This window comes from Pleurodeles waltl, chromosome 2_1 (genome assembly GCF_031143425.1).
Source record: "Pleurodeles waltl isolate 20211129_DDA chromosome 2_1, aPleWal1.hap1.20221129, whole genome shotgun sequence".
Lineage (NCBI taxonomy): Eukaryota > Metazoa > Chordata > Amphibia > Caudata > Salamandridae > Pleurodeles > Pleurodeles waltl.
The window spans coordinates 379,550,395-379,575,440 of NC_090438.1; the positions used below are offsets into that span (position 1 = coordinate 379,550,395).

Consider the following 25,046-nt stretch of genomic DNA (forward strand, 5'->3'; position numbering starts at 1 on the left):
AAGACCAGGGAATGGAATGATTTGAGGAAATACAGGGAGATATGGAAGAGAGGAACAACAGGTAAAACAAATGTGAAAGAATCAGAGAGCAAGGCGAATACATAGGTTAATGATTCATAAGTGGGATCAGGGATGATTCTAGAGTTTTGATTAAGAGAGGTGTATGGGGGAACTCTAGAACAAGTTCACTATGCCTTTACTACAAACATTCCAAAACAAAGAGAAGTGAGAGAGGTGTTACAAGGAGGTTCATATTTTGACAACTATTTCATAGATGCTGTGGACCTATTTAAAACTGCTACTTGAGATAGTGATCCTTAGTGATTTCAGATGGAATGCAAAGCTGTTGTGGCATGGCAGAGAGAGAGGAACCAGCTAGAGTTGCCCCTAATAATGCTCCTTTTGAGGAAGTGGCTAATACACAGGTATTCGAACATCTGAAAAAGAAGGTGTCTGAAAAGGATATTAATTGGGTGAAAAGCTCGAGAACTTCACAGGAACCAAAGGAGTTAGTGCATGCTCAATATGACAGGCTCATGCAGATTTTTTGAAGGTAAAGGGGGGTTGATGGTTCTGAGAAAGATGGTGTCAGACGCTTTGTTTTCGCTTTGTTATGAGTTTACATCCAGAGCTGAGCAGTCACAGACAACAAAGTAAAATGTACTGGCAGGCAAATGGTACAGGTGATATTTTGAACCTAGCAAAATACAGTAGTGATTAGTTTGATGCAAAGCAGAAAATAATTTAAGAGAAAGGGGATTCCACTATTTGAGTGAAGTGCCCAGAATCAGTTGATGGGTTCAGATATGGACTATGTTCAGGCTGGAAATGCTGGAGAGAATGACATTAATTGAAGGCAAGGTGTGAGAATGGAGAAAGGACAAATGTAATTGCAAGGTGCTGGAAGATGAACAATGGAACAAAATTATGGAATTAATGTAAATATTGAAAATGAACATTGCTTGTCACTTCTGCAGGAAAACTGGGCAATGGAAACAGGAATGCAGACAGAACCCAGACAAAATTCAGAATACATTTCTTCCCCCATGCAGCAAAAACACGCCGTCCATGGTTCGCACTCAACAAAATCCTGTGCATTGTGCATGACCAGAAATAGTTTCGCATGACGATCCCTAAAACCCCAGTGTTGCAGCAAAACATTAAGAATAAAATGCCTTTTAGGGCAGGGTACCCAGCAGAATCCACTGATTCTGAGGTAACATTCTCCACAGTTTTCTTCAGGGAGTAACTCACAATGACGGTCCTGAGAGAGGAGGAGGATTGCTTATTTGGAACAGTCCTGGAGGTAGACCAGAGTGAGACATATACTGATGGTGAAGTCAACGGCCATCAGTTTAATTTTTGACTGATAACAGTGGCCACCCATTCTACAGGTAATTCTGTGGAAATCTAAATCTCGGGAAGAGAAGTCAAAATTGTATGTATCAGTAATAAATTGTTAGTCAGATTACTGCAGATGTCCCAGTCAAAATAGGGCAAAAAGAAAATAAACATTAGATTATTTTGTGTGATTCAAGTCCAGTGAATTTGTTGGCTAGGGACTTGCTTACAAAATTAATTCTGTAATTTACTGCACACCGGATGGTGTCGCAATTACAACACAAAATGAGGATTCAGGGTTGAAAATCAAATAAAAAGACTTGAGAGTCCAATTTTTCCCAGCTTTCACAAAAGATGACCTACCTCTTGATTTAAGACATGCTGTCAAAGATGTGGCATGGGATTTCTCTAGAAAAAAAATAGGGATGGTAAAAAAGTGCAGAGCCAGTTACAACTAGAATAAAACCTGACACCGTTTTCCCAACAATTAAGTAATATAAACTTTCAAGAGAGATTGAAGAGGGTGTGACACCTGTTACTGAGAAAACTATTTTTTCAAGGAATCCAACGGGAAGTGCTTGGTAGCCTTTGTAATTCTCCCATGATGGGAATAAAAAAAACTATTGGGAAATGATACATTGTGCTGGATCTTCCAAAAATTAAACTGTCATCCAATGTTGTCCAGTGGTGCCCAATTCAGCAATGATTCTGTTCCAAATTAATTGAGATGTAGAATAGTATATAGTCAATGACTTATGCCAAGCATTTTTCTCACTCCATTAGCATGAGGAAAACAATTCCTCTTCAAGTTTCAATTTCAAAATAAACTTTAAGTGTGCTATAGGATCCCAAAAGGGTATGAAGAAAGTCCTTAAGCCAAATTCTTTAGAAAGACCTAGAAAATTTAAGATCACCCTGTAACTCATAATTAGTGCACTATATTGATAACCTGTTAGTCACATGTAAAACAAAAGAGGGCTGTAAATTTGACACAATTGCCTTGGTGAATCATTTAGCTGATAGTGAACAAAGGTGCAATACTGTAAAAAGGAAGTAATCTATCTTGGTCACCATATGAAAAGGTGCAAGGAAAGTCTCAAAGGAATGTGTTTCTGCCATTCTGAAAACAAATCCTTCTACCACCCAGAAGGAGTTGAGAATGTTCCCGGGAATTGTTGCTTACTGTCGACAGTGGATCAAAACCTTTTTTGCGAAACCTTTAATAAGGTTAACTCACAGTGACACAAAAGATCTGGTACTATATGACAAGGAAAATTTTACTTATCCAGTAGACATGTGTTTGTGACATGTAGTGCTGTAAATTCACATATTCTGCATAAGTCCACATCTAGTGTTGGGTGTGGAGTGTTGCAAGTTGTTTTTGTTCAAAGAATCTTGATTCTTGAAGGAGATTGAGTGACTCCTCCTGTCAGTGATACTGCACATGGGCACTGAGTCCTAGATTGTTTTCCCGCAGGCCGATAAGGTAAGGAGAATTTATACAGAGGATAGGAAAAAGAGATGCCCATGCAGTGTATTTACATATATACAATATTTATATAAGAGTGCTACTACAACTACCACAGGCTTCCAGGGAGGAGGGAGGGTGTATGTGAATCTACAGCACTACATGCCACAAACAGATGTCTTTTGGGTATGTAACATTTTCCGTTCAATGGCATGTGTGGCTGAAGATACACATGCTTTGCATAGACTCTAAAGCAGTCCCTTCCAAATAAGTGGTGGCTAGCCTGTAGGAGTTGGTGTTTCTTGAAAAAGTATCCTATGCACCGCTTGGCTAATGTTAGCATGTTTCCGTGCCAAAACATCTACACAATAGTATTTAGTAAATGTATGTGGTGTAGACCAAGAAGCAGCCTTACAAATGTCCGCTTTTTTTGCCTCAAAAAGCCATAGGAGCAACTTTCTTTCTAGGGGATGTGCTCTGGGAGTAATAGGTAACTGCCTTTTGGCTTTCAGAAAAGAAGTATGAATACACTTGACTATCCATCTGGCTCTGCCATTCTTTGAAATTGGATTGCCTTTATGAGGCATGGGAAATGCTACAAAAGGTTGTTTAGATTTCCTAAACTGTTTAGTCGTATCAATGTAATACATAAGAGCCCTTTTAACATCTAGCGTGTGAAGCGCACTCTCTGCAACTGAGTCTGGTTGAGGGAAAAAATTGATTAATGTGAAATGGTGAAACTACTTTTGGAAGGAATTTAGGATTTGAAGAACTACTCTATCCTTGTGTAACTGGAAAAATGGTTCTTCTAAAGTTGAAGTGATAACTACTAAAATGGCTACTTTCCTTGAAAGAAATTGCAAAGGACAGGAATGCATAGGATCAAAAGGTGGACCCATGAGTCTAGTAAGTACAACATTCCATGATGGTGCTGGGGGAACCCTGTGTGGAATAACTCTGTAAGGACTTCCATGAAAGCTTTGATAACTGGAATCCTAAATAAAGAGATATGTTGTCTGTTTTGGAGGTAAACAGCTATAGCTGCCAAAAGAAGCTTAATAGATGAATATAATAAGTTTGCCTTTTGCGAATGTAGCAGATAAACAATGTCTTGAACTGAGGCTTTGGGTGCATCAATAAGTTTGGGTTGACAGTAGCAAAAAAAAGGTTTCTATTTGGCAGCATAACACTGTCTAGTTGTAGGTTTACGAGCCTCTCTAAGAATTTCCATACAATCTTAGGGGAGATTCAAATAACCAAAATCTATGATTTCAGGAGCCATATCACAAGATTGAATGTTTTGGGGTCTGGATGCCTGATTTGACCTTGAATTTGAGTGAGAAGGTCTGGCCTGTTGTGGAGTTTCTCGAGATGAACTACTGATAGGTCCAACAGTGTTGTGAACCAAGGTTGATGTGCCCATGTGTGAGCTACAAGGGTCATGGTGAGTGATGTTTGTCTCATTTTGCGAACTAGAGATAAAATGAATGGGAGAGGTGGAAAAGCGTAAGCAAATATCCCTGACCAATTCATCCATAAAGCATTGCCCTTGGACTGTGTGTGTAGGTATCTGGATGTGAAGTTTTGGCATTTTGAGTTTTCTGCAGTTGCTAAGAAATCTATTTGTGGTGTTCCCCACCTTTGAAAGTATTGGCCAAGTGCTTGTGGCAAAAATTCCCATTCTTGGACTTGTTGCTACACCCTGCTGAGGAGGTCTGCAAACTTGTCGTCCATTCCTGGGAGATATGCCAGTAAGTAAACGCTGTGGTGAATTACCTACTTTCAAGTTGTCTGAGCAAGAAGAGACAGTTGAGAAGAACATGTCCCCCCAGCTTTTGTAGATAATACATGGCTGTCATGTTGTCTATACGTACAAGAACCACTTTGTGGGAGAGTTGTGGTAGAAAGGCTTTGAGTGCTTAAAAGACTGCCTGTAATTCCAAGTAGTTGATGTGAGACGTCGGTTGAATAGGATCCCATATACCTTGAATTGTAAGGTTGTTGAGGTGAGCTTCCCAACCTGTCTGTGATGCATCTGTAGTCAGAGTGACTTGAGGTAAAAGGTCTTGAAAGGGCTGCCCTTTGGAAAGGTTTGTGGGATTCCACCATTGCAGACAGCGGTGGGTCCAACAACACTAGATCTTGGAGATGACCCTGTGACTAAGACCACTGGCGAGATAGACACTGCTGTAAGGGACGCATGTGTGGTCTGGCACGAGGAACGATGGCAATGTAGGACTCCATCATCTCTAGTAACTGCATCACTGTTCTCACTGCCCAAGTGTGGTTGTCTTGTAGTTGGGCAAGAAAAGTTTGAAAAGCTTGAATTTGAGCTGGGTTTGGATATGCCAACACTGACTTAGCATTAAGAACTGCCCCCAAATAGGGCAGTATCTGTAGTGGTTGTAGGTGGAATTTGAGAAAGTTGACTGTGAATCCCAAGGTATGGAGAAGGTCTACTGTATGCTGAGTGTGACCCTGACGTTGTTGGATGGTACTGGCTTTGATGAGCCATTCTTCCAAGTAGGGGAAGACATGTATGTCTTGTCTTCTGAGGAATGCAGAAACAACCGCTAGACATTTTGTGAAGACCGGGGGAGGGGGGTGGTTTGGTTCAGTCGTTACCAAGAATTGTAAAACCATGAATTGATAATGTTTCCGTGCAATAACAAACCTGAGGTATTTGCGGTGTGCTGGATGAATGGTAATGTGAGAGTATGCGTCCTTCAGATCTAAAGCTGTCATGAAGTCACCTTGCTGTAATAGCAGGAAGACATCTTGGAGAGTAACCATATGGAAATGTCCTGATGGATGAATATTTGGTGGAGTGGAGATGAGCTCTAGACAATAACCATGTTTGATAATTGCTAGAACCCACTGATCTGTGGTGATGTTTGAACATTGTGGATAGAAATGCATTCATTTTCCCCCTACAGGAGAGGTGTGAGCTGGTGGAAGGTGTGTATTAGAGGCTGGCCCTCTAGAGGTGGACGCCTTTCTTCTCCCTTTGTTATTAGCACCTCTGGAGGAACCTCTGAAGGAATCTCTATAATAGAAATGGGTGCCTTGCTTGGTTTGGGAGGTGGAAGGCCCAGTAGATGATGGTTTGAATCCTCCCTTGAATTGTGGGCAACGCAAATTACCCCGTTGTGGTGCAGTAAGTAGGGCCCCCCTTAGCCTTTGCTGGTTTAGAATCCTTCTTGAGCTTTTCTATGGCTGTGACAACCTCCTGACCAAACACATGTTCCCAGTCAAAAGGCACGTTAAGAACTGCCTGTTGAATTTCTGGCTTAAAGCCTTAACATCTGAGCCGAGCATGCCTTCTGATAATACTGGTATAAATACCGCTTGCTGCGGTATCAGCTGCATCAGTGGCACACCTAACAGAGTTGTTTGAAATAGCTTGGCCTTCGGAGACTATTTCCTGTCCCCTTTTAAGAGGTTCCTCTGGGAGGTATTGAAGAAGATCCTCCATTTCGTCCCAGTGGGCCCTGTCATAGCATGCCAAAAGTGCTTGCAAATTGGCGATATGCCAAAAAATGGCAGCTTGTGCAGCTACTCTTCTGCCTGCTGCATCTAGTTTTTTGATTTCCTTATCAGAGAGAGGTGCATCTTCCGTTGATTGGCAGTTAGCAAGTTTCTGGGCTGTGCTGACAACTATAGAGCCAGCACGAATTTGTGGCCTAATAAATAAAGGGTCTGTAGGTGCTGCCTTATGTTTTCTTATCAACCCTTGGGGAAACAATACTAGGCCTAACAGGTTCTTTAAAATGTCTGTGGCATGTCTAAGCATACCTGGTAACATAGGCAAAACCGACTTTCCTTATGGGTGGTAGTCAGTGTATTGAAGAGAAAATCCTTTTCAATAGGGTCAGGGTGCATTTGGATGTTGTGATATGCACCTGCCTGCGCTATGACCTACAGATATGAAGTGGCATCTTCAGCAAGTGAAGGGCGTGCAGTGTATAAGTCAGGCCCATTTGGTAATATGGGATCTGGATCATACAAATTCCATGGGTCAAAGTCTTGTGGAATGTCCCTTAAGTCATCTCCCTGAGGTGGTGGTGAACCTTGGGGAGAAAATTGTGGCTCAACAATAGGCTAGGGTCGAACTGGAGCCTTGTCCTTGGAGCCCTTTTTAGGTGGAGGACCAGTGTCCATGGTCTCTTGAATAGTAATTTTCCTCTTGATTGGGACCGGGGGAGGGGTGACTGGAGGTTAAGGGGGATAGCAATTATTCTTCCTGTTCCCTTTTCGATATTGAGCTGGTGCTGACGAGTGTCCATTATTTCAAGGATTGGCTTCCGAGGAATGACTAGAGTCTCTTGAAGACAGAGTCTTCAGTTCTGAAGTTTTCAGAGTGGAAACCTAGTGTTGACTCAAAGCTGTCAGTTCTGAAGCAGATGTGGAAGGCTTATAGCTTGGAGATGAAATGCTTGGATTGAGGGGTCGACTTGATCCTGAAGCTATGTGTACAAACAGTTTTGGCTATTTTCGGTGCTGAGCCAGAAGGTAGTGCATCCGAAGTTAACTTTCAGTTCTGACTATGGCCCGAAGGCAGTGGTGAACAGACAACCTGTTTGTGGGGCTGATGTACTCCCGGGTTGAGGTGAGAGGCTGACTCTCAATGTCTGTTTCGATGCCTGATTTGGAATCTCAAATACAGAGGGCTGCCTGATGTCCAGTTATCTCCTGTGCATATTCCTCTCCGAAAATGTGGGGAGTGTCGTCTGGTGTTTTCGACACCATCTCCAACCAACATGCTCTTCGGTCCTGGAGAGCCTTCTTAGATCAAAAAGACCTACAGGCGTTGCAATCCTCTTTTTTATGTTCCAAGGACAAGCACAAGTTAAACACCAGGCGTGTGGAAATTTGGAATGACCTCGAGGACAGAACCTAAATGGAGTCCTTTCCATCAGCCCTGCATATTCCGACAGCACGTGAAGGAGTAGTCCCATGAGGGTGTTGAAGCCCCGAAGGGAAGTGAACCGAATCCTGATGCAGGAATTTGGTTCTAGTATGTTAAGTTTGGAAAAACGCAACCAAAATACTATACCTTTACTGATAGCAAGACAGAAGGGAAGACTTTGGGATAGATCAAGCCGAGGAATACCGGAGCGAGAATAAACACATCTAAACTCGACAGCTGAAAGAAAACAACCTAACAAAAGACTCCATGTTCGTGCGCAGTATCACCGAGAGGAGGAGTCACTCAATCTCGTGTCTCAAAAGGTTTCTTCAAACAAAAACAACTTACAACACTCCGAGCCCAACACTAGAAGGCAGATTTATGCAAAGCATGTTTATCTACAGCCACACATGCCATCGAACATGCTGTTTTAGGTTTAGCAGCATCAGTTAACTTGATCTGCCAATAGCCTGCAGTCAAATCAAAAGTGCTGAAGTATTTGGCTGCAGCCAGAGTATCAGTCAACTCATCTGCCCTCGGGATAGGATAGGCATTAGTCTTACTGAATGCATTGTGGCCTCTGCAGCCTACACAAATTCTCATTCTTTCTTTCCACCCTTGGAATGAGGTTTGGGCACAAGTAGTACAGGACTAGCCCAAGGGCTGTCGGAAAGCTCAATAATCCCCCCAACTCAAGCATCTTTTGGACCTTTGCCCTGATGCAATCTCTGACATGGTCAGTCTGCCTGTAAATGTTGCTTTTGACAGGCAGACTATCACCTTTGTCCACATCATGGGCACACCAGGTGGTCTGACTGGGTGTTAGGGAAAAGAGTTCTGAAAACTGGCTGAGAACGTGTCTGCAGTCAGTTTGTTGCTGTTCAGAGAGGCTGTCAGCAAAGACTATCCCATCCACTGAGCCATCAACCGGGTTGTTGGAGAGAAGGTCAGGGAGAGAGTCACTCTTTTCTTCCTGCCCTTTTATCAGTGGCCAAGAGCAAACTCATGTCAGGCCTGTTGAAATACGGCTTTCTGCGGGTCACATGAAGCACTGTGTGGGGGCTTCTTGAAGTGCCTAGGCCAACCAAAAAGGTGACCTTATCCTCCTTCTTCACAATTGTGTAGGGGCCACTACATTTGTCTTGGAGTGCCTCTTGGGCCAACAGGCTCCAATGCCCACACTTTCTGCCCTGGCTGGTAAACAGTCAGTACAGCCTTTTGGTTATGCCATTGTTTTTGTATCTCCTGGCTGGTCCCAATCCACACTACCACCCAGGGACTCTTAGGACTGGGGAAGTACTAAAACTCCAAAGGTGGGTGGGTAGGATTCCCCAGGTGCCCATGTGCAGAGTAGAAATCTAGGGTCAGTGTCCATAGGCTAACATGGGGAAGTTGCGGTTGGAGTTTTCACGTTATAGGACCCTTCCCAGAGGACCCTGAGGAAACCTGCTGGGGCAAGGGAGGTTGGATAGTGCCCCCACCTGTGGATACCCAGAATAGTGGAGTACCTAAACCAGGGAGCCTAGGTGCATAGGGGTGAAGTTGTCAACCCGTACATCTTATGCCTTCAAGTGGAAGAGATTCTGCATTTGGTGTTCTTCCAAGGGCTTAGACCCTGCATCTTGTCAGGAAGAAACCATCCTTTCCTACCTCCTCTATTAGGTAAAATCTGGCTCACAATTCCCTTTCATTAAGGTTCATTTGGTGGCTCTTACTGCCTACAGAAAATGTCCTTCACAAAACTATTTTTTCAAAATCCCAGTAATTAAAGATTTCCTTGCGGGGTTATAAAAGGTCTTCCCTCCAATCAGGCTTCCTTCCCCTCCCTTGGAGCTTAACATAGTCCATTCACGTTTAATACAAGATCCACTGGAACATATTCATAAGGTATCTCTCTTAGAAAACAGCTTTCTTCGTAGCGATCACATCTGCATGTAAGGTTGGCGAAATCCAAGCGTTATGTGCTAACGTACCTTATACAGTTTTCCACTCTAAAAAGGTAGTTCTCAGAACCTATCCAAAATTTATTCCCAAAGTTATTTCGAATTTTCATGTCAAACGATTTTTTACAAACCTTTTTTCAGAATCTATAGAAAAATGCCGCGGTTGGCATGGTCACCCCCCCCTTTTTTGCCTAGTGTTGATATCAGCTTTGACTGGAAGTGTGCTGGGACCCTGTTAACAAGGCTCCAGCACCAGGGTTCTTTCCCTAAAACTGTACCTTTGTTTCCACAATTGGCACAGCCCTGGCACACAGTTAAGTCCCTTGTAAAAGGTACCCCTAGTACCAAGGGCCCTGTGGCCAGGAAAGGTCCCTAAGGGCTGCAGCATGTATTATGCCACCCTCAGGGACCCCTCATTCAGTACATGCACAGTACTTTGCAACTTGTGTGTACTAGTGGGGAGAAAGGACAAAGTTGACATGGCGCTCCCCTCAGAGTGCCATGCCCACAAACCATTGCCTGTGGCATAGGTAAGTCACCCCTCTAGCAGGCCTTATAGCCCTAAGGCAGGGGTCACTTTACCAGAGGTGAAGGCAAAGCTGCATGAGCAATATGCCCCTACAGTGTCTAAGTCAATTCTTAGACAGTGCAAGTGCAGGGTAGCCATACAGAGTATATAGTCTGGGAGTTTGTCATTACGAACTCCACAGCACCATAATGGCTACACTGAATACTGGGAAGTTTGGTATCAAACTTCTCAGCACAAGAAACCCACACTAATGCCAGTGCTGGATTTATTAAACAATGCACACAGAGAGATGCCCCCTGTATGTTAGCCCAACTGCTAGTGCAAGGCTGACCGGTCTGTGCCAGCCTGCCACTTCCAGACAAGTTTCTGACCACATGGGGTAAGTGCTTTGTGCACTCTTTGGTCAGAAACAAAGCATGTCCTGGGTGGAGGTGCTTCACACCTCCCCCTGCCGGAACAGTACCACCTGGCGCTGAGCCTTAAAAGCTCAAGCCTGATGTAACAGTGCCCTGGGGCACTCCAGCTAGTGGAGATGCCTGCCCTCCAGCCAGTCCAGAGGTGTAAAGAGAAAAACAAGGAGTCACCCCTCCAACCAGGTCCACCCCTAAGGTGACTAGAGCTGAAGTGACCCCCTCCTTGAGAAATCCTCCATCTTGCTTTGGAGGATTAGGACCAATAGGGATACGAATGTGCCCCCCCTCCCCAGAGGGAGTGGGAACAAGGAGGGTGTAACCACCATCAAGGACAGTAGCCATTGGCTTCTGCCCTCTGACCCTAACACACCCCTAAATTTAGTATTTAGGGGCGACCCTGAACCCAGCTCTTCAGATTCCTGATGACCTCAAGAAAGAGGAAGGACTGCTGAGCTGAAAATCCAGCAGAGAAGAGAAGGAGACAACAATTGACTCGCCCCCGCCCTACTGGCCAGTCTCCTACTTTGAAAAGCTGCAAGAAAAGAAGCAGCGCGTCCTGCCTGCATAACTGAGGACCAAGAAACTCCCATGGACAGCTGACCTGTCCAAAGAAACTACCAAGAAACCAACTTTAAAGGGACTCTCACCTCACTCCAGAAGTGTGAGTCCAACTACTTTGCACCCTCCGCCCCTGGCCCGTGTCCAGGGAAACCAACTATCCAGAGAGGAACCCCAGGCGACTCCGACGACGTGACCACCCTGGGATGACCTCTCTGCACCCCCACGACGACACCTGCAGAGGGAATCCAGAGGACCCCCCTAACTGCGACTGCCCGGGACGTAGTTATACAATGCCTGGCGAAGCACTGCAATTGCAGCCCCTAGGCCCGTGAGAAACCGACCACTATTGCAGCAACAACCAGCAGGCAGCCCTCACCGTTACCCCGCCAGTGGCTTGCCCGAGAAGTCTCCCCTGTGTCCTGCCTGCAGCGCCTAAGTGACCCCAGGTCCCTTTATAGAGTTCTATTGAGAACCTGACACCCTGTTTGCACACTGCACCTGGCCGTCCCAATGCCACTGAGGGTGTGGTTTGTGTGGGTACTTGGGGCCCCTCCAGTACTTATCCAAACCCCCCTGGTCTGCATTCCGACAATGCGGGTACTTACCTGCAAGTAGACTGGAACCGGAGTACACCCTGTCTCCATAGGCACCCATGTTATTTTGGCTCCTGTTTGACCGCTGCACCTGACCGGCCGTGTTGCTGGGTGTTTGGGGTTGCCTTGAACCCCCAAGCGCGGGCTACCTATGCCCCGGAGACTGAACCCGTAGGTGTGGTACTTACCACAGAAACTGTACTTTACTTACCTCCCCCAGGGCTGTTGAAAATAGCAGTGTCCACTTTTAAAATAGCTTTTTGCCATTTTAAAGAAAACTGTGTACAATATTGAATCTATTCAAAGTCCTAAGTATTACCATGCAAAGTACCTTTCATTTGATGTACTTACTTGCTAAATGAATCTTGTGGTTCTAAAAATAAATTAACAAAATCATATTTTTCTATATAAAAACCTATTGGCCTGGAGTTAAGTCATTGAGTGTGTGTTTTCACTTATTTGCTTGTGTGTGTACAACAAATGCTCAACACTACCCTTTGATAAGCCTAACTGCTCAACCACACTACCAAAAATACAGCATTAGTATTATCTATTATTGCTTCTGTCAAGCCTCTTGGGGAACCCCTGGACTTTCTGCACACTATATCTCATTTTGATGTAGTATATACAGAGCCAGCTTCCTACATAATCCTTCAACTCCAGCAGAGAGAACCCTTCATTCCCTAGATGTAAGGAGGGTCTTGACGTTTTATCCGGACAAGGTGTGCAACCTGTGCAGATCGGACCAACTTTTTGTGAACTAGGGGCTGGTCTGTACAGGTTTAGCCACTTCCAAACAATCCTTCTCCTGCTGGATAGTATCCTGCATACTTTTGAGTTAGCAAAAGGCCAAAAAGCCTTTGTTAGCCAACAAGCCTTTGTGGCAAGATTTAAGGCCCATTCTTCAAGGGGCAAAGCAGCTGCAACCGCTTTGATGAAAAGTGCCCCTTTATTGGCAACATTTGTAAAACGGCTAGATGGAGATCTGTTCACACATTCGCCACACACTACTGTCTGGACACTGACACTTGAAGAGATACTCAAGTGAGACAAGCCTCCCTCAGAAAAATCGTATTTGCCTAGTTTGATCTTCTCCCGCTGTTCCTTCCACCGGGATTATGGGGGATTGGTTTGCTATTCTATTCAAATGCTTATGACTATCAATAGAGATCCCCTACGAGACAAGGAATAGTTTATTTGTAACTCCAGTTATCCTGTAATGGAATCTCTACTGAAGTCAGAAGCAGTCCTCCCTCACCCCAGTGGACGTAGCAGAGGAAAATATTGTGCTTACTGAATACTGGAAACTATCATCAAAAAGAACTGAAGCAGCTGCCACCTGCTGTGCATGATGGGATACTGGTGGTGTTCGCAACTGTAAAGGCAATGTCATTATTTTAGACTCACATAAAGCAGCTTATCGGGCCACAATGTCCTTTTATTCTTCACCTCTTACTTTTACAGAAAAGGGTTTGTGAAGGAGAGCTCTTGTGTAAAACATTTACCTCAAATTATGCGTTTATATGGATGTTTTAACCCTTTTCTAAGTACAATATGAAGAACTGCATCACTGTAGCCTGTTTACCTATACTGCATATTATGTTCTTTCTTAAGTGTTTCAAAGTAAGAAGAACATTCACTCATAAGAAGATATTATATAAAGAAGTGCTCAGTGTAGGAAGACTAGCCTGGTGTTTGGTGGGCACCTATGGTGTTTGCACTTTAACCCAGGTCCAGGCAACCCCTATTAGTTAGTGAACCGTGTCAAGAAAACAAGAGCTCTCTAGTGGTGGCTGCGATGAGCACCCAAGACTTATCTAGGAGGAGTGTTAAGCACGAACAATATCACAGCAGTCACATAGTAACTTATCTCACATGAAAGGAACCGCACAGTATTGCAAAAATAAAGGTACTTTATTACAGTAACACTGAACTAAAATACTATAGGCAGTTCGCCCAACTGAAGGTACCTATATGCTATATATCACGGTAAGTACTAGGAATTAGCATAGAAAAGCAACAAGTATTCGTAAGAAATAGCAGAAAATAGCTAGGGCTCTACTAGGAGGTCAAACCACATACTAAAATAGTGAAATGCGAAGTAAGGTCCCCCATCCAAGGATGTAGAGTAGGTAGTAGAAAGCTGGGAGGGTTTGGAACCCCAAGAGGTGAGTACCTAAATGACCCCCAGTGACCAGAAGAGCAGAGATAAGTTAGCTGGTCTTCCCACAGACTAACAAGGGGACTTGGTAAAGGAAGTTTGCAAGAACAGGAACAGTCCAGGGGAACCCAATGGTGGATTCCGGTTGAAGAGGGCCTGCAAAGAAGGGGACAGAGTCAGGTCCATGCAGGAGAGTACCTGTGGAGCAGCAGCCACTGCCCTACCCTTCTTTTGGTGAAGATCAGGGTCGACGGTGGAAGATGAAGGTCAGCTGTGGAGCCCAGGAGCTGCAGAGGAGTACGTGAAGTCATGCAGAAGCTGTCCCGCACTGGTCGCTGGGTCTCAGACAAATCAGTGTTCAGGAGGACCACCAACCAGCCTTGGCAAGTGCAAATCTGGGCAAAAGAGGATTTACGGAGCTGAAGAGGACCAGGAAGGTCTAGGGGACTCATTCCTTGGAGGGGAGTCCGGGCTGACCCTCAGCAGTGCCAGCAGAAGCAATCGTAACCCCCACAGGCAACCCACTGGCAGCAGGCACACTAAGTTTCAGTGAGGCCCAGTCAGCACACCTAGAGAAGAGTCCCACATCGCTGGAGCAGCAGAGCAGAGACTGTCCTTGCAAGGATGAAGTGTTGGAGGCCGGGGCTACTTGGACCCTGAAGATCCCGTGAATGAGTCAACAAGTCTTGGTTGTGGTGCACAGGGATTTTGTCTTGCAGGGAGAGGCAAGGGCTCACCGTCTCCCAAGTTGGATAGAAGGCAGAGAGGACTAACAGGACCACTCAGAACCACCACCAGTGTTGGAAGATCCACGCAGTTCCAGCAGAGAGCAGACTCCAGCAGCAGGACATTGTTGCATTAGGTGCCTCCTTCACTCCAAGGGAGATTCCTTCTTGCTTCTTTGGTGCAGCTGAAGCCTTGCCAACCCCAGAGGATGCACAGCCATGGAAATGTTGCAATTGCTGGAAGGAGCCAGAGAAACAATGCTGCAAGGCGAGGACCTCTCGGGTGGTGCAGGCTTGTTTGGTTCATGAGAAGTTCAGGAGCAGTTCCGGTGGCCAGGAGCAGAAGAGGTCGATGCAGAGAAGGCCTGAGGAGTCTTGCACGCCGAATCTGGGGACTCACCCGGAAGGGAGCCCCTAAGTAGCCCTAATAGGGGGTTTGGTCACTCTGCAAGGTGACCACCTATCAGAGGAGATCACTGATGTCACTTACCTGTCCTGACCAACCAGATGCTCGCTGGGGCCTCTGCACATCGTGTTTCCAAGACGGCAGAACCAAGTGACCACCTGGAGGAGCTCTGGGCACCACCCCTGGGGTGATGATGGACAGGGGAGTGGTCACTCCCCTTTCCTTTGTGCTGCTTTGTACCTGAGCAGGACGAGTGCAAACAGATTGTGCAAGGAGAGCACCAAATGTGCCCATCAAAGCAGTGTGGTGGCACGGGGAGACTAACATCTATTTCCAAGGGAGAGGGTGTTGCACCCCCCCCCCCCCCAATAGAATATCCTTTGTTCTGCCTTCCCCTGCTTGAGCTGGTCAAGCAGCAGGAGGGCAGAAACCTGTTTGAGGGACTGCAGCAGTGTGGGCTGCTTGCAAACCCTGAAAGACCCGCACTTACAAAGACCAGTGCAATGGAACTGGAGTTTGTAGGGGCACCTCTGCTCATGCATGGGTGCCCTCACACATAGTAACCTGCACCCTGCCCTTTGGGCTGAAAGGGCCTACCAAAGGGGTGACCTACAGTGACCAGTAGTGAAAGGTTGCATGCACCTTTTCCCACAGGCTGCAATGGCAGGTCTGCAGACATATTTTGCATGGGCTTCCATGGGTGGCATAATACATGCTGCACCCAGTGGAGGCCCCTGGTGTCCCAAATGCCGCGAGTACCTAAGTACCATATACTAGGGACTTATAAGGGTGCACCAGTATGTCAATTGTAAGGTGTAGAAAGTACTAAGGCAACCAAATTTGGAGGCAAAGAGCACAATCAGTGGGGTCCTGGTTAGCAGGATCCAAGTGAAAACAGTCTAAGCACAATGATAGCAGGGAAAAAGTGGGTGTAACCATGCCAAAAAAAGAGGGTACTTTCCTACACTCCGGGATACTCGTACGTGGGCGGAACTATTTAAATGATTATGACTATCAATGGAGATCTCCTACTAGAGAACAACCTGAAGATACATCCATGATGTCATTCATTGTGGGTTACAGGTTGACATTGCAGGGAGTCATTTTATTTTTAGATATAAAGTATTCTGAATTAGATAGCATACTTATGAACCGCTTCTAAATCTATATCAGATCTAAGGGGTAAAACACAATCACCACACCTTTGGCTTTAATGGTGCCAAAGCAACATTCAGGCTAACCCTAAAAACGGCACTGGGAGTAAGGCTGTTTTATAGATACCAGTGTCACAAATTCCAAAGAAATTACCATTGCAAATAAAAAATAAAAAGAAACCTGAAAAAAACTTAAGTGTGGAGATGCTCACTCTGACTGCTGAAGGTATTCCAAATTAACTTGTAGAAGATCCCACATTAGTAAGTGTTTGTTTTTGGAATTCACAATTCCTCTTAGATTGGAAATGCTGACTATATGCCTCTGATACCATATTCCCTGAATGATAAAGACTAGACCAGGAAAGTAGTACCTTTATTTTCATTTACCTCAAGCCCTCACATGGCTGTCACCACTAAACTACCCAGCCAATCTGTAGGTCTTTTATAAATTCCCTCTTTAGCCTTTTTCCGGCATGGTTTATGTATAACTTGTCGATAAAACAGCTGATAAATCATTTCACAACACTGTGAATAGCAGGTGTTAGTTCCACATCTGTAGTGGTGTCATATAAATTATGTACTCACCCGCAGGAAACTGACACTTGTAGGTTGTAGCAGGGAAGTAAGGGAGTATCTGAGAATTCAAATAAGAAGCAGTCTGATTCTTCTAGTTCTTCATCCTGATCTGAGTTCTCTGGGGGTCTGAGAAGAATGTTGTCTCCCATCTTGTCACTTTGTTCTAAAAAAGATAGATAATTCATTTGCTGTTTCCATTTTAATTATAAACATAATTCAAATAAATGATATTTCACAAGATAGTGAGATGATACACAGCATGGGGTAGCGTTCTTTCTTTTGAATTCCACCAGGCGAAAGACTACATCGGAAACCTTTGAGAAATACCTTCCATATGCTGAAATGTGGTGCCATTGGACTCCGCATTAGTTTGATTCCACTGCCAGAAATGACAGGGTAAAGTCATATACAGGTGCCACCCCTATACAGTGATGTCAATAAAGCACTTGGACATAAGTCATCAGTAACAGATTAAGAACTGTCAGTTTACAGAATCCAACACTGAACCTTATTAAAACCAAGACGTTTATTCCACAGAATGAGGGGGAGTAGGCTGCAGGGGTAGTGGAATAGTGGGTCGGTTAAAATTCCATGGTTAAAATATTTACCAGATAGAGTTTTACTCAAGGCAAGCAACTTGTTCTTCTGGATATTTCTCAATATAGATTCCTCACCTTTCAATACATACCAAAGCTGTACTTCTCAAAGATGGAGAAGCTGAGGTGTGGATTTCAGGCAAGAAAATCCTGAAGGAGTGAGTGGGCAAAATGGCCCTTCCTGGAAACTAGAGCGTCAGAACAGAAATGCCTAGTGAAGGTGTAGACGGGCTCCAATGTATCCATCTGGTAGATGTCCTGCACTGGCACATCCTGGCCAATTGTGAAGTGATGGCCTTAGCTCTGGGGAAATGAGCCCAAATGACCCCAGGAGGCTTAAAAGGTGTGCACATCAAGAAGGCAATAATCAAATTTAGTTTAAGGTCAGAGTGTGGTATGACAAAGCACAGAGGAAACTACTATACAACCCCTTTCAAAACGTGCATCACAAATGGGGACTCAAACAGGGAGGGCTGACACAATTAACAAAAAACTTCTGTAGACAAAGCCTTGCAAGGATACAGTCAAGACAAACAAAAGTACACCAGAAAGCGTAGGCTGTAGCAGATTGATTTTTTTTTTGGGGGGGGGGGGGGGGGGGGGGGAAGGGGATATTCCTCACACCAGAACACACACTTAACCCTTCATTCAGAATAGACTGATGTTGTGGGTGAGCGTCGAAACACCTAGATGACCATCCACCATCTTCTAAGGCAGATCAAACAGGTTAAGCTGATTCCCCCAATATCTAAGTATGGACATGTAGTCTGTAGAGGTTTGAATGCCCCTTGGTTAGGAGAGCAGGTCTTCCCCAAGTGATAGACGGAGAGGAGTGCAGATGCTCAAATTCAGCAAGCTGGAGTACCAGGTCCTCAAACCCTGTCCAGGGCTATCTGGATACCCTGAGCCTGTCCCTCCTGACCTTCAGAATGGAGATGCAGCAGTATAGCCAGAAATATGCGAGGAGACCAGAGTGACAATGAAGTCGGAATGTGTCCCACCAAGGAGCATTGTGGCAGTAATTCCACAGCACACAAGGCTAAACCACAGGTGCTATAGGTAGTAGCAAAACGATCTACCAAAGGCACACCCTACTGGGCATAGACACCTTGAAGTACCTCCGGGTACAATCGTCATAATTGGTCAGCTAGATGTCATCTGCTGAACTCATCGACTCTGGCATTAAGAGAACCTGCCAGTAATTGTCCGTCAAGAAAATCCCCTTATTGTTCATCCACCACCACATCCTCAGCCCTTTCCAGCACATCAGGCATCCCTTTCCGGCACACCAAGCAGTACCCCAAACCACCCTGTTTGTTGCTGTACCACATGGCAGTTGTGTTGTCTACCCTATTTATTGCAGTTTCATATGGCAATTGTGCTGTCTGTCAAAACTTGCATAGGACTGCCATTGATGGAAGGTAGAAAGGTCTTGAAATCTTGCTGGATGCCATGCAGCTCCATTAGACTGATATGTTGCCTCTGCTCCAATGGAGACTACATGCCCCTGATCTTCACCTCGTTCAAGTGAACTCCCCAGCCTAGAGTTGCCACATCCGTCACCTCATTCACCTCTGTGAGTTCTAGATGGGGTAGGGAGAGCAGCCTGCCGCAAGTCAGACTTCAAGCCTTCAACCCCAATTGCACGCCCAGGCCGCCTCGTCTGACACACAAATGTCAGAGAAGCACCTCCCAGTGCCAAGACCATTAAAGGTGGAGGTTCCATTGCAGAGCCGGCATGTGTTAATGGCCATAAAGTACCAACAGGATATACAACGTAAATAAAGGAGATGGGAGAAATGCTTGCAATTTGTCTAACCACTGGCAATCACTCAGTGTATCAATCCAACCAACTGTTCTTTTGCCCGCCATGCCACCTCAGATCACACCCAGCCATAAGCACATTAAGCCTTGGTCCTGGCCCAATAGGGAAGCTCCAGTCCTAATGGTCAAACTATAACAGTTTTGAACTCAAAATACCAAAGAAAAATCTCAATCCGAATTAGACAAATACAGTACATTTTATTAAACCAACTGACACCAAACAACAAAGATACAAAAAGGGGAACTAACAATATGATTTTTCAAAGTTTTAAGTAAAAGAAACACCAAACCACACATACCTAAGGACTTGCTAGATCGGGACCTAGGTGCAGTTTTAGGACGTCTGCAATGAAGTGCGAGTCAGATGCACCAAGAGGGTTTGTCCCGGACAAAGATTTTACTTTCTGACTAAGTATTTTGTATGGAGCTCAAAATCCTCCAGAAGGGCAAACCTGAATCTGTAACTGAAGAAGGTGCATTAAAATCTAACACCTTTCCCATGAGGTTCCTCTGAAGGCTGTGGAAGTCCAATTCATTTATAAGTCCCAGCTTTTAAGAATTTCTGGAGAAGCCGCCCAGGGCCACTTCTAAAGCTCCCAGGACCTCAGGGACAGCACATATGGCCTAGGGCTCAATCCACCAGTGGGCACCAGCAAAGTCCAGTCCAGGTCAATTTGGAGCTGGGCAACTGGTTATTTCAGAAAAAAGGTCTCCTGCAGCTTGTTCTTTCAAATTAATTAAGTTCATGGGTCTACTCCAATTGTTCTTCCTGGGATGATAGGGACCAAATGCCTCAACACCCAGTCCATCCTGTCAACAGGACTGAGTCATTGTTCTATTCTAGAACCAGTTTTCATGCCTCATGAAGGTCAAGCACTTGATGGGCAGCTCTTGACAGGCTAATGCAAATTAGCCTCCATGAGCTTCAGGCAGGGAAAATGTATATTTTTAATAGTTATTTTACCTAAAGGTTTTATTATTAAATATTATAAGTAGTCCTTGAATAACCATTTTAGCCATTTCCTACCAAACGTTACAGAATAAAGATTATAAATTGTACTTTGACTTTTTCCAGGATCTAGCTACTTTCCTGCCAGTGAACATAGCTTTTGGGGTCTTGTCACTGAAGGAACATGCCAACTTTAATTTCGTAAATGCTCCACTTTAAAATAGTAGGGACCCTACTTTGTGGGGGAAAAGGTGCACTTAGAGGTGACTTATTAATATTTAAAAGCAGCTTTCCAGCCTGTCAAAAAGGGTTATCTTAAACAGTTTGACAAGCAGGTTTTTAAGCTGCTGTAGTCAAGCTATACATGGTGCACTAAAAGCCATATTTTACAGACCAACCATGTAGATAGCACTTAGCTGCTCCAGTACACATGCAGCGTTTAACTTTCAGGCACTGGGGGTATTTCATACATCAGATGCTAGGGACTTAGAGTAAGATAAACATGCTAGCGGTAAGACATATTAACCATGTTTAAAGGGAGAACACAGGCACTTTACTCTTGTTTAGGAGGGGTAAAGTTAAAAATCAGCAAAATGGGCTCCAGAATAAGGTGAAAAATCTAAGATGACTATGCACAAAAGACAGATTTGCTGTGCCAGCCATGGTGACAAATGCTGCCCTGAGCTTGAGGTGCAAATTTAGAGCACTGGCATTCCTTGAGTCTGAAACCATCAGTGGATTATCAGACAGTGGTCATGGTCAATTTGGTGCTTTGTGGTTGTTAATAAATGGAAGCGATGACAGGGTCCAAATCAGGCTTTATGAGAAGAGGTTTAACTATGCCAAGCTTTAGTTTAGTTGGAATTATGCCAGGAGTTAAGGAAAGATTAATCATCTCTTATATGAATTGAGAGGTCAGGAATATAGTGATGGGGACTGGATGTAAGGGAGAGCTCGATTTGCACGAGTCAGACCTCAGAAGAGATAATTTGAAAGTTAGACCATTTGTGGGTAGGAGAAGTGATGTATTCATCAGCATTGATATTGGCTAAGGAGCTTACCCTTCTATAGTGTTTTGAATTTGCAAAATTCAATCAGCAAAGTAATCGATGAGAGTTTGTGATGGGGCAACAATGGTGGTATTTGAATAGTCAATACTCTAAAGACTTCTTTCTGTTTATTTTCTGTGGATAAAATACAAATACAGTAATAATTATAGCAGGCAGTGACATGGCCTGTTTGCAGGCAAGAAACATACTTTTATTGAGTGAGTTAGAGTCTGGGTAATACTGGGAGTGCCCTTGCCACTGCCTAACCTATAATTTGACATATGTAAAGCAGGGGTAAACCAGGTGAACCTGTATGCTCATCTTTGAAAGGCTAGTTTCCAAAGCAATAGAGTCTGCTACTCTTGTTATCTATAAAACTATACTATACTATGAGTATCAAGACTTTGCAGAAGACGGTAAAGGATGAGAGGAAAATATGTCTATTAAATCTTAAGTAGAAACCTTACTCTGTAATCATGGTTCGAGGGCTTTGTGGAACCAGTAGTTTATGGTGTGCCTTACATTTACAGGAAATACAGAAATAGAATGTGATGAGGGACTGATCTGTCAAGGCTAGAGGGGTGGCATGGGTAGAGTGGAGAAGATCTGGTAAATCTCAGACCATATCCAAGGATTGACCAGAAATATCTATAGGAACATGAATTAATTCAGTCAAGCCACAATCTCTGTAGGGGAAGCTCATTTTGGAGGTGTCTCCATCATCAGCTTTGTCTAAAGTAATATTGATACTTCTTAATATCATAGGGAGTTTCTTCTCTGTGGAGAAGGAAAAGATAAGATCAATAAATTCAGGTATGAATGTTGCGGATGTGTCAAGGGGGATACAGAGCAGCATTAAAGCAACTTTATTAGTGAGAGAGAGAATGAAACATTTTCTGCAAATAATAGACACTACCCCACCACTTCTGTTACCTGGGGTATGATGAAATAGTGTGGTCGTGTGGAATGTTACTGGGTATAGGAAAATGGTGCCATCCTTGAGCCATGTTACACAAGATTGCAAGGTTGTGTGAAGACTGGATACCTATAATTTCAAGGGCATTTTTAGCGCAAGAGTGGGTATTGATAGGTCCACAATTAGCTTTTGCAGGATATGCAGTGTTCGTAGGGAAAACATATGAGAGGTACTGTTTTGTATGGGAGTGCCAATGTTTAATACAGGTGGATATATTTTTGACAAGATGAGTATACTTGCATTTTCAGCACATAGCTAGAAATAGTAAGAAGGATTTATGTGTTCTGCTGGCTGTAGGAAAGGAAAGTGTGGTTGAGTGAGGGGCTTCCATTGTTCTGAGATGCGTTTCTGGAATAATTTTCAGCCCAGGCAGCTTGCATTTGGCTCGTCCGCTGGGAGTGCCAGCTGCTTTGACGCCCTGGGTGCTTACTCAAATAGTATTGTCTGGCTCAGCGATAAAGTCAGAGAGTTAAAATAAAAGGCTGGTGTTCCACCAGCTGGGAATACTATTGTCTGGGGGTGGGAGGTGTGTGAGGCAATGAAGCAGCCAAAATTACACTTTTTAAAAACTAAGTGACAATGTTTCACACAATCAAATAATTACACAGTATTGATTTCTGCATTACGGATCATGTCCAGCTTGATGAAGGCAAGCCTCACACTTCAAGATTTTACCTGTGAACCTAGATTTCTCTTCTCAGTCAAGCTAGTAAGGTTTATTAGTGAAAAGGTTTAGTATCGAGTGGACAAGGATCAGTAGATCACAGTGCTTTATGTGAGACATGGTAACAGATTACATATAACACACATCAAGTAAGGCACAATTCTAAAGCAGAGGTAACTAACATAATGGGATAATATAGGTAACATTCCAGGAGAATCCCAATGCAAGCAAGAACCGTTCTGGGCAAGATCTGTACTCTTCAGGTGAGGGACAGAGGTTCATAGTTTTTTTTAGTTTTACTTTTATCCTGATATTAAGGGGAAGAGTGTTGGCACTCCTGAGTAGTAAATGGCCACCAAGAGATGGCCAGTTCGGATGTTAGGTAATTTGAAGTTCCACCATAGAGACCTTTGTGGGTTAAGCAGGCCAATTTATAGATACCTCTTGCATTAAAGGGGAGTCATTTCAATTTGATCGAGATTGGAGTCAAAATTTCTCATTCTTTCCAACCTGCTTTGAGAAGGGTTACATTTGGATTAGAACTTCCTGTGAGAACAGAGTTTCCACAGTCCCCTCTTTAGGGAAAGGACCACTTATTGCAATTGTCTTCCGGGATGAAGACTTTTGTACAATATTCCGCAAGAGCCGCATGTGATAGTATGCCCTTTTGGACATTGAGTTGAGGCATTTTTGAAAGTTCACATTTTTGTCCAGGAGGAAGCTGAGGGATTTGATGCATTCCACTAACGAGGGTTTATACTTCAGCACACCAAATGAATTGAGGCAAGTTTAAACTGGAACACAGGAGTTTGAGGAGAAGAAGATCTGGAGGAACTCTGTTTAAAAAGGGGTGAGAATGACGTGATGTTACTTATTCACAACTGGATGTTTGTTAAAACTTGGACTGCAAAGTATCTTAAAGGGAGAAGATTTTGCGGTAAAGGTGTGTGTCATTAGTGTAAACACCGTCAGAATTTGTAGTTTTTGACAGTATAATTGAATGGTTCCATTTAAATGTTGTAAAGGAGAACGAGAATAGAGTATTTAAAGTCTTTAGATCTCTTATGAAAACAGGATGGATCTGAGGGGGAGTTTGCGGATTTTGTGTGTTGGTAACGGGCGTGCAGATAGGATGAGAACCAGGTGAGTATGATCCCATTAAGCTGCATTTTATCCCTAAGGGTATTCCAGGAAGGGGAGCGACTCACAGATCCACAAGTATGAGGCAGTAAACGTCTTATTTATCTAGGTTGCTTAATATTTTTAGTTTAGTAGTCCGAGTTACAACAGGCCTTGAAGCCCAGCTGAAGCTCATCAAGTACATCATTTGTACAGAGGCTGTGGCAAACAACCAATGGCTTTGGACATGTGCTCAGGGAGCTCCTCTGCCACCGACTCTTATTTCCAATTTATCCTTCATGAACACTATGACACTGACCGAACCTGCAGTCCTGTAAGGTTTGGCAAAACGTCTAGGTTTCAATCAGCAGAAGCCTGAGACACCAGGGAAAAAGGCAGTCTAGGCGTCAGGGAGGTAAGGGTCCAGCGGCAACACAATGGCGCACTCCTTGAATGTTTGATGTTGAATGTGGCTGCTGTGTCCCTAGAAAATGGATAATATGAGGGGATGCTCTCATCTTCCCTGATCATGCCAGAATGTAGGGCGCATACCAAACAGGAGCACGTAGCAGTCACACCCTGGTGCCCCGTGGATTGCTCTCAGGGCACACCCATTTTGGTCTAGCTGCTAGGTTGCAGGGAACACATTGAAGAAGATGAAATGATTGGCAGGGCAGCTGTGCTCTGACGGGAGGGCGTGACTGGACTGCTATAGGAGAGTTAGCAAGATAATACCGACAGCAGTGTTAACAGTGAGTTATCTGAAAGACTGGCCTGGAGACAAGACATTGCCTGATGTCACAGATTCTGCTTCCGAGCACCGTGCGGACAGACAGATTGGAGAGCGCAGCAACAGTGAGGAAGGCAAACACAGAGGTACCATGCCGGCACAAATGTCTTGAATTATCTAATGCTGGAGGAAAGTTGAGGGACAGTCCAGGGGTGCTACTCTTCCACCACACTGCCATAGCATGTATGCTACAACATGGTGTAGTCAACTCAGACTTTACCTGCTGTTTTTCCACACACTAGAATCTAAAAAATTTGACATACAAAGACATCAGAAGTGAGTGAATATCTGTGCAGGTCG

The 25,046-nt window shown here is 44.3% G+C and overlaps 1 protein-coding gene across 7 annotated transcripts in view; it reads right to left on the reverse strand.

Moving 5' to 3' along the window:
- The window catches only part of BCORL1 (BCL6 corepressor like 1), an 860,657-nt gene that overhangs the window by 16,633 nt on the left and 818,978 nt on the right, over positions 1-25,046 (reverse strand). For all 7 annotated transcript variants that reach the window (XM_069212828.1, XM_069212837.1, XM_069212844.1 and 4 more), the window contains one exon: positions 16,789-16,942. In XM_069212828.1, the coding sequence (XP_069068929.1) occupies positions 16,789-16,942 (154 nt within the window). The remainder of the gene's footprint in view (positions 1-16,788; positions 16,943-25,046) is intronic.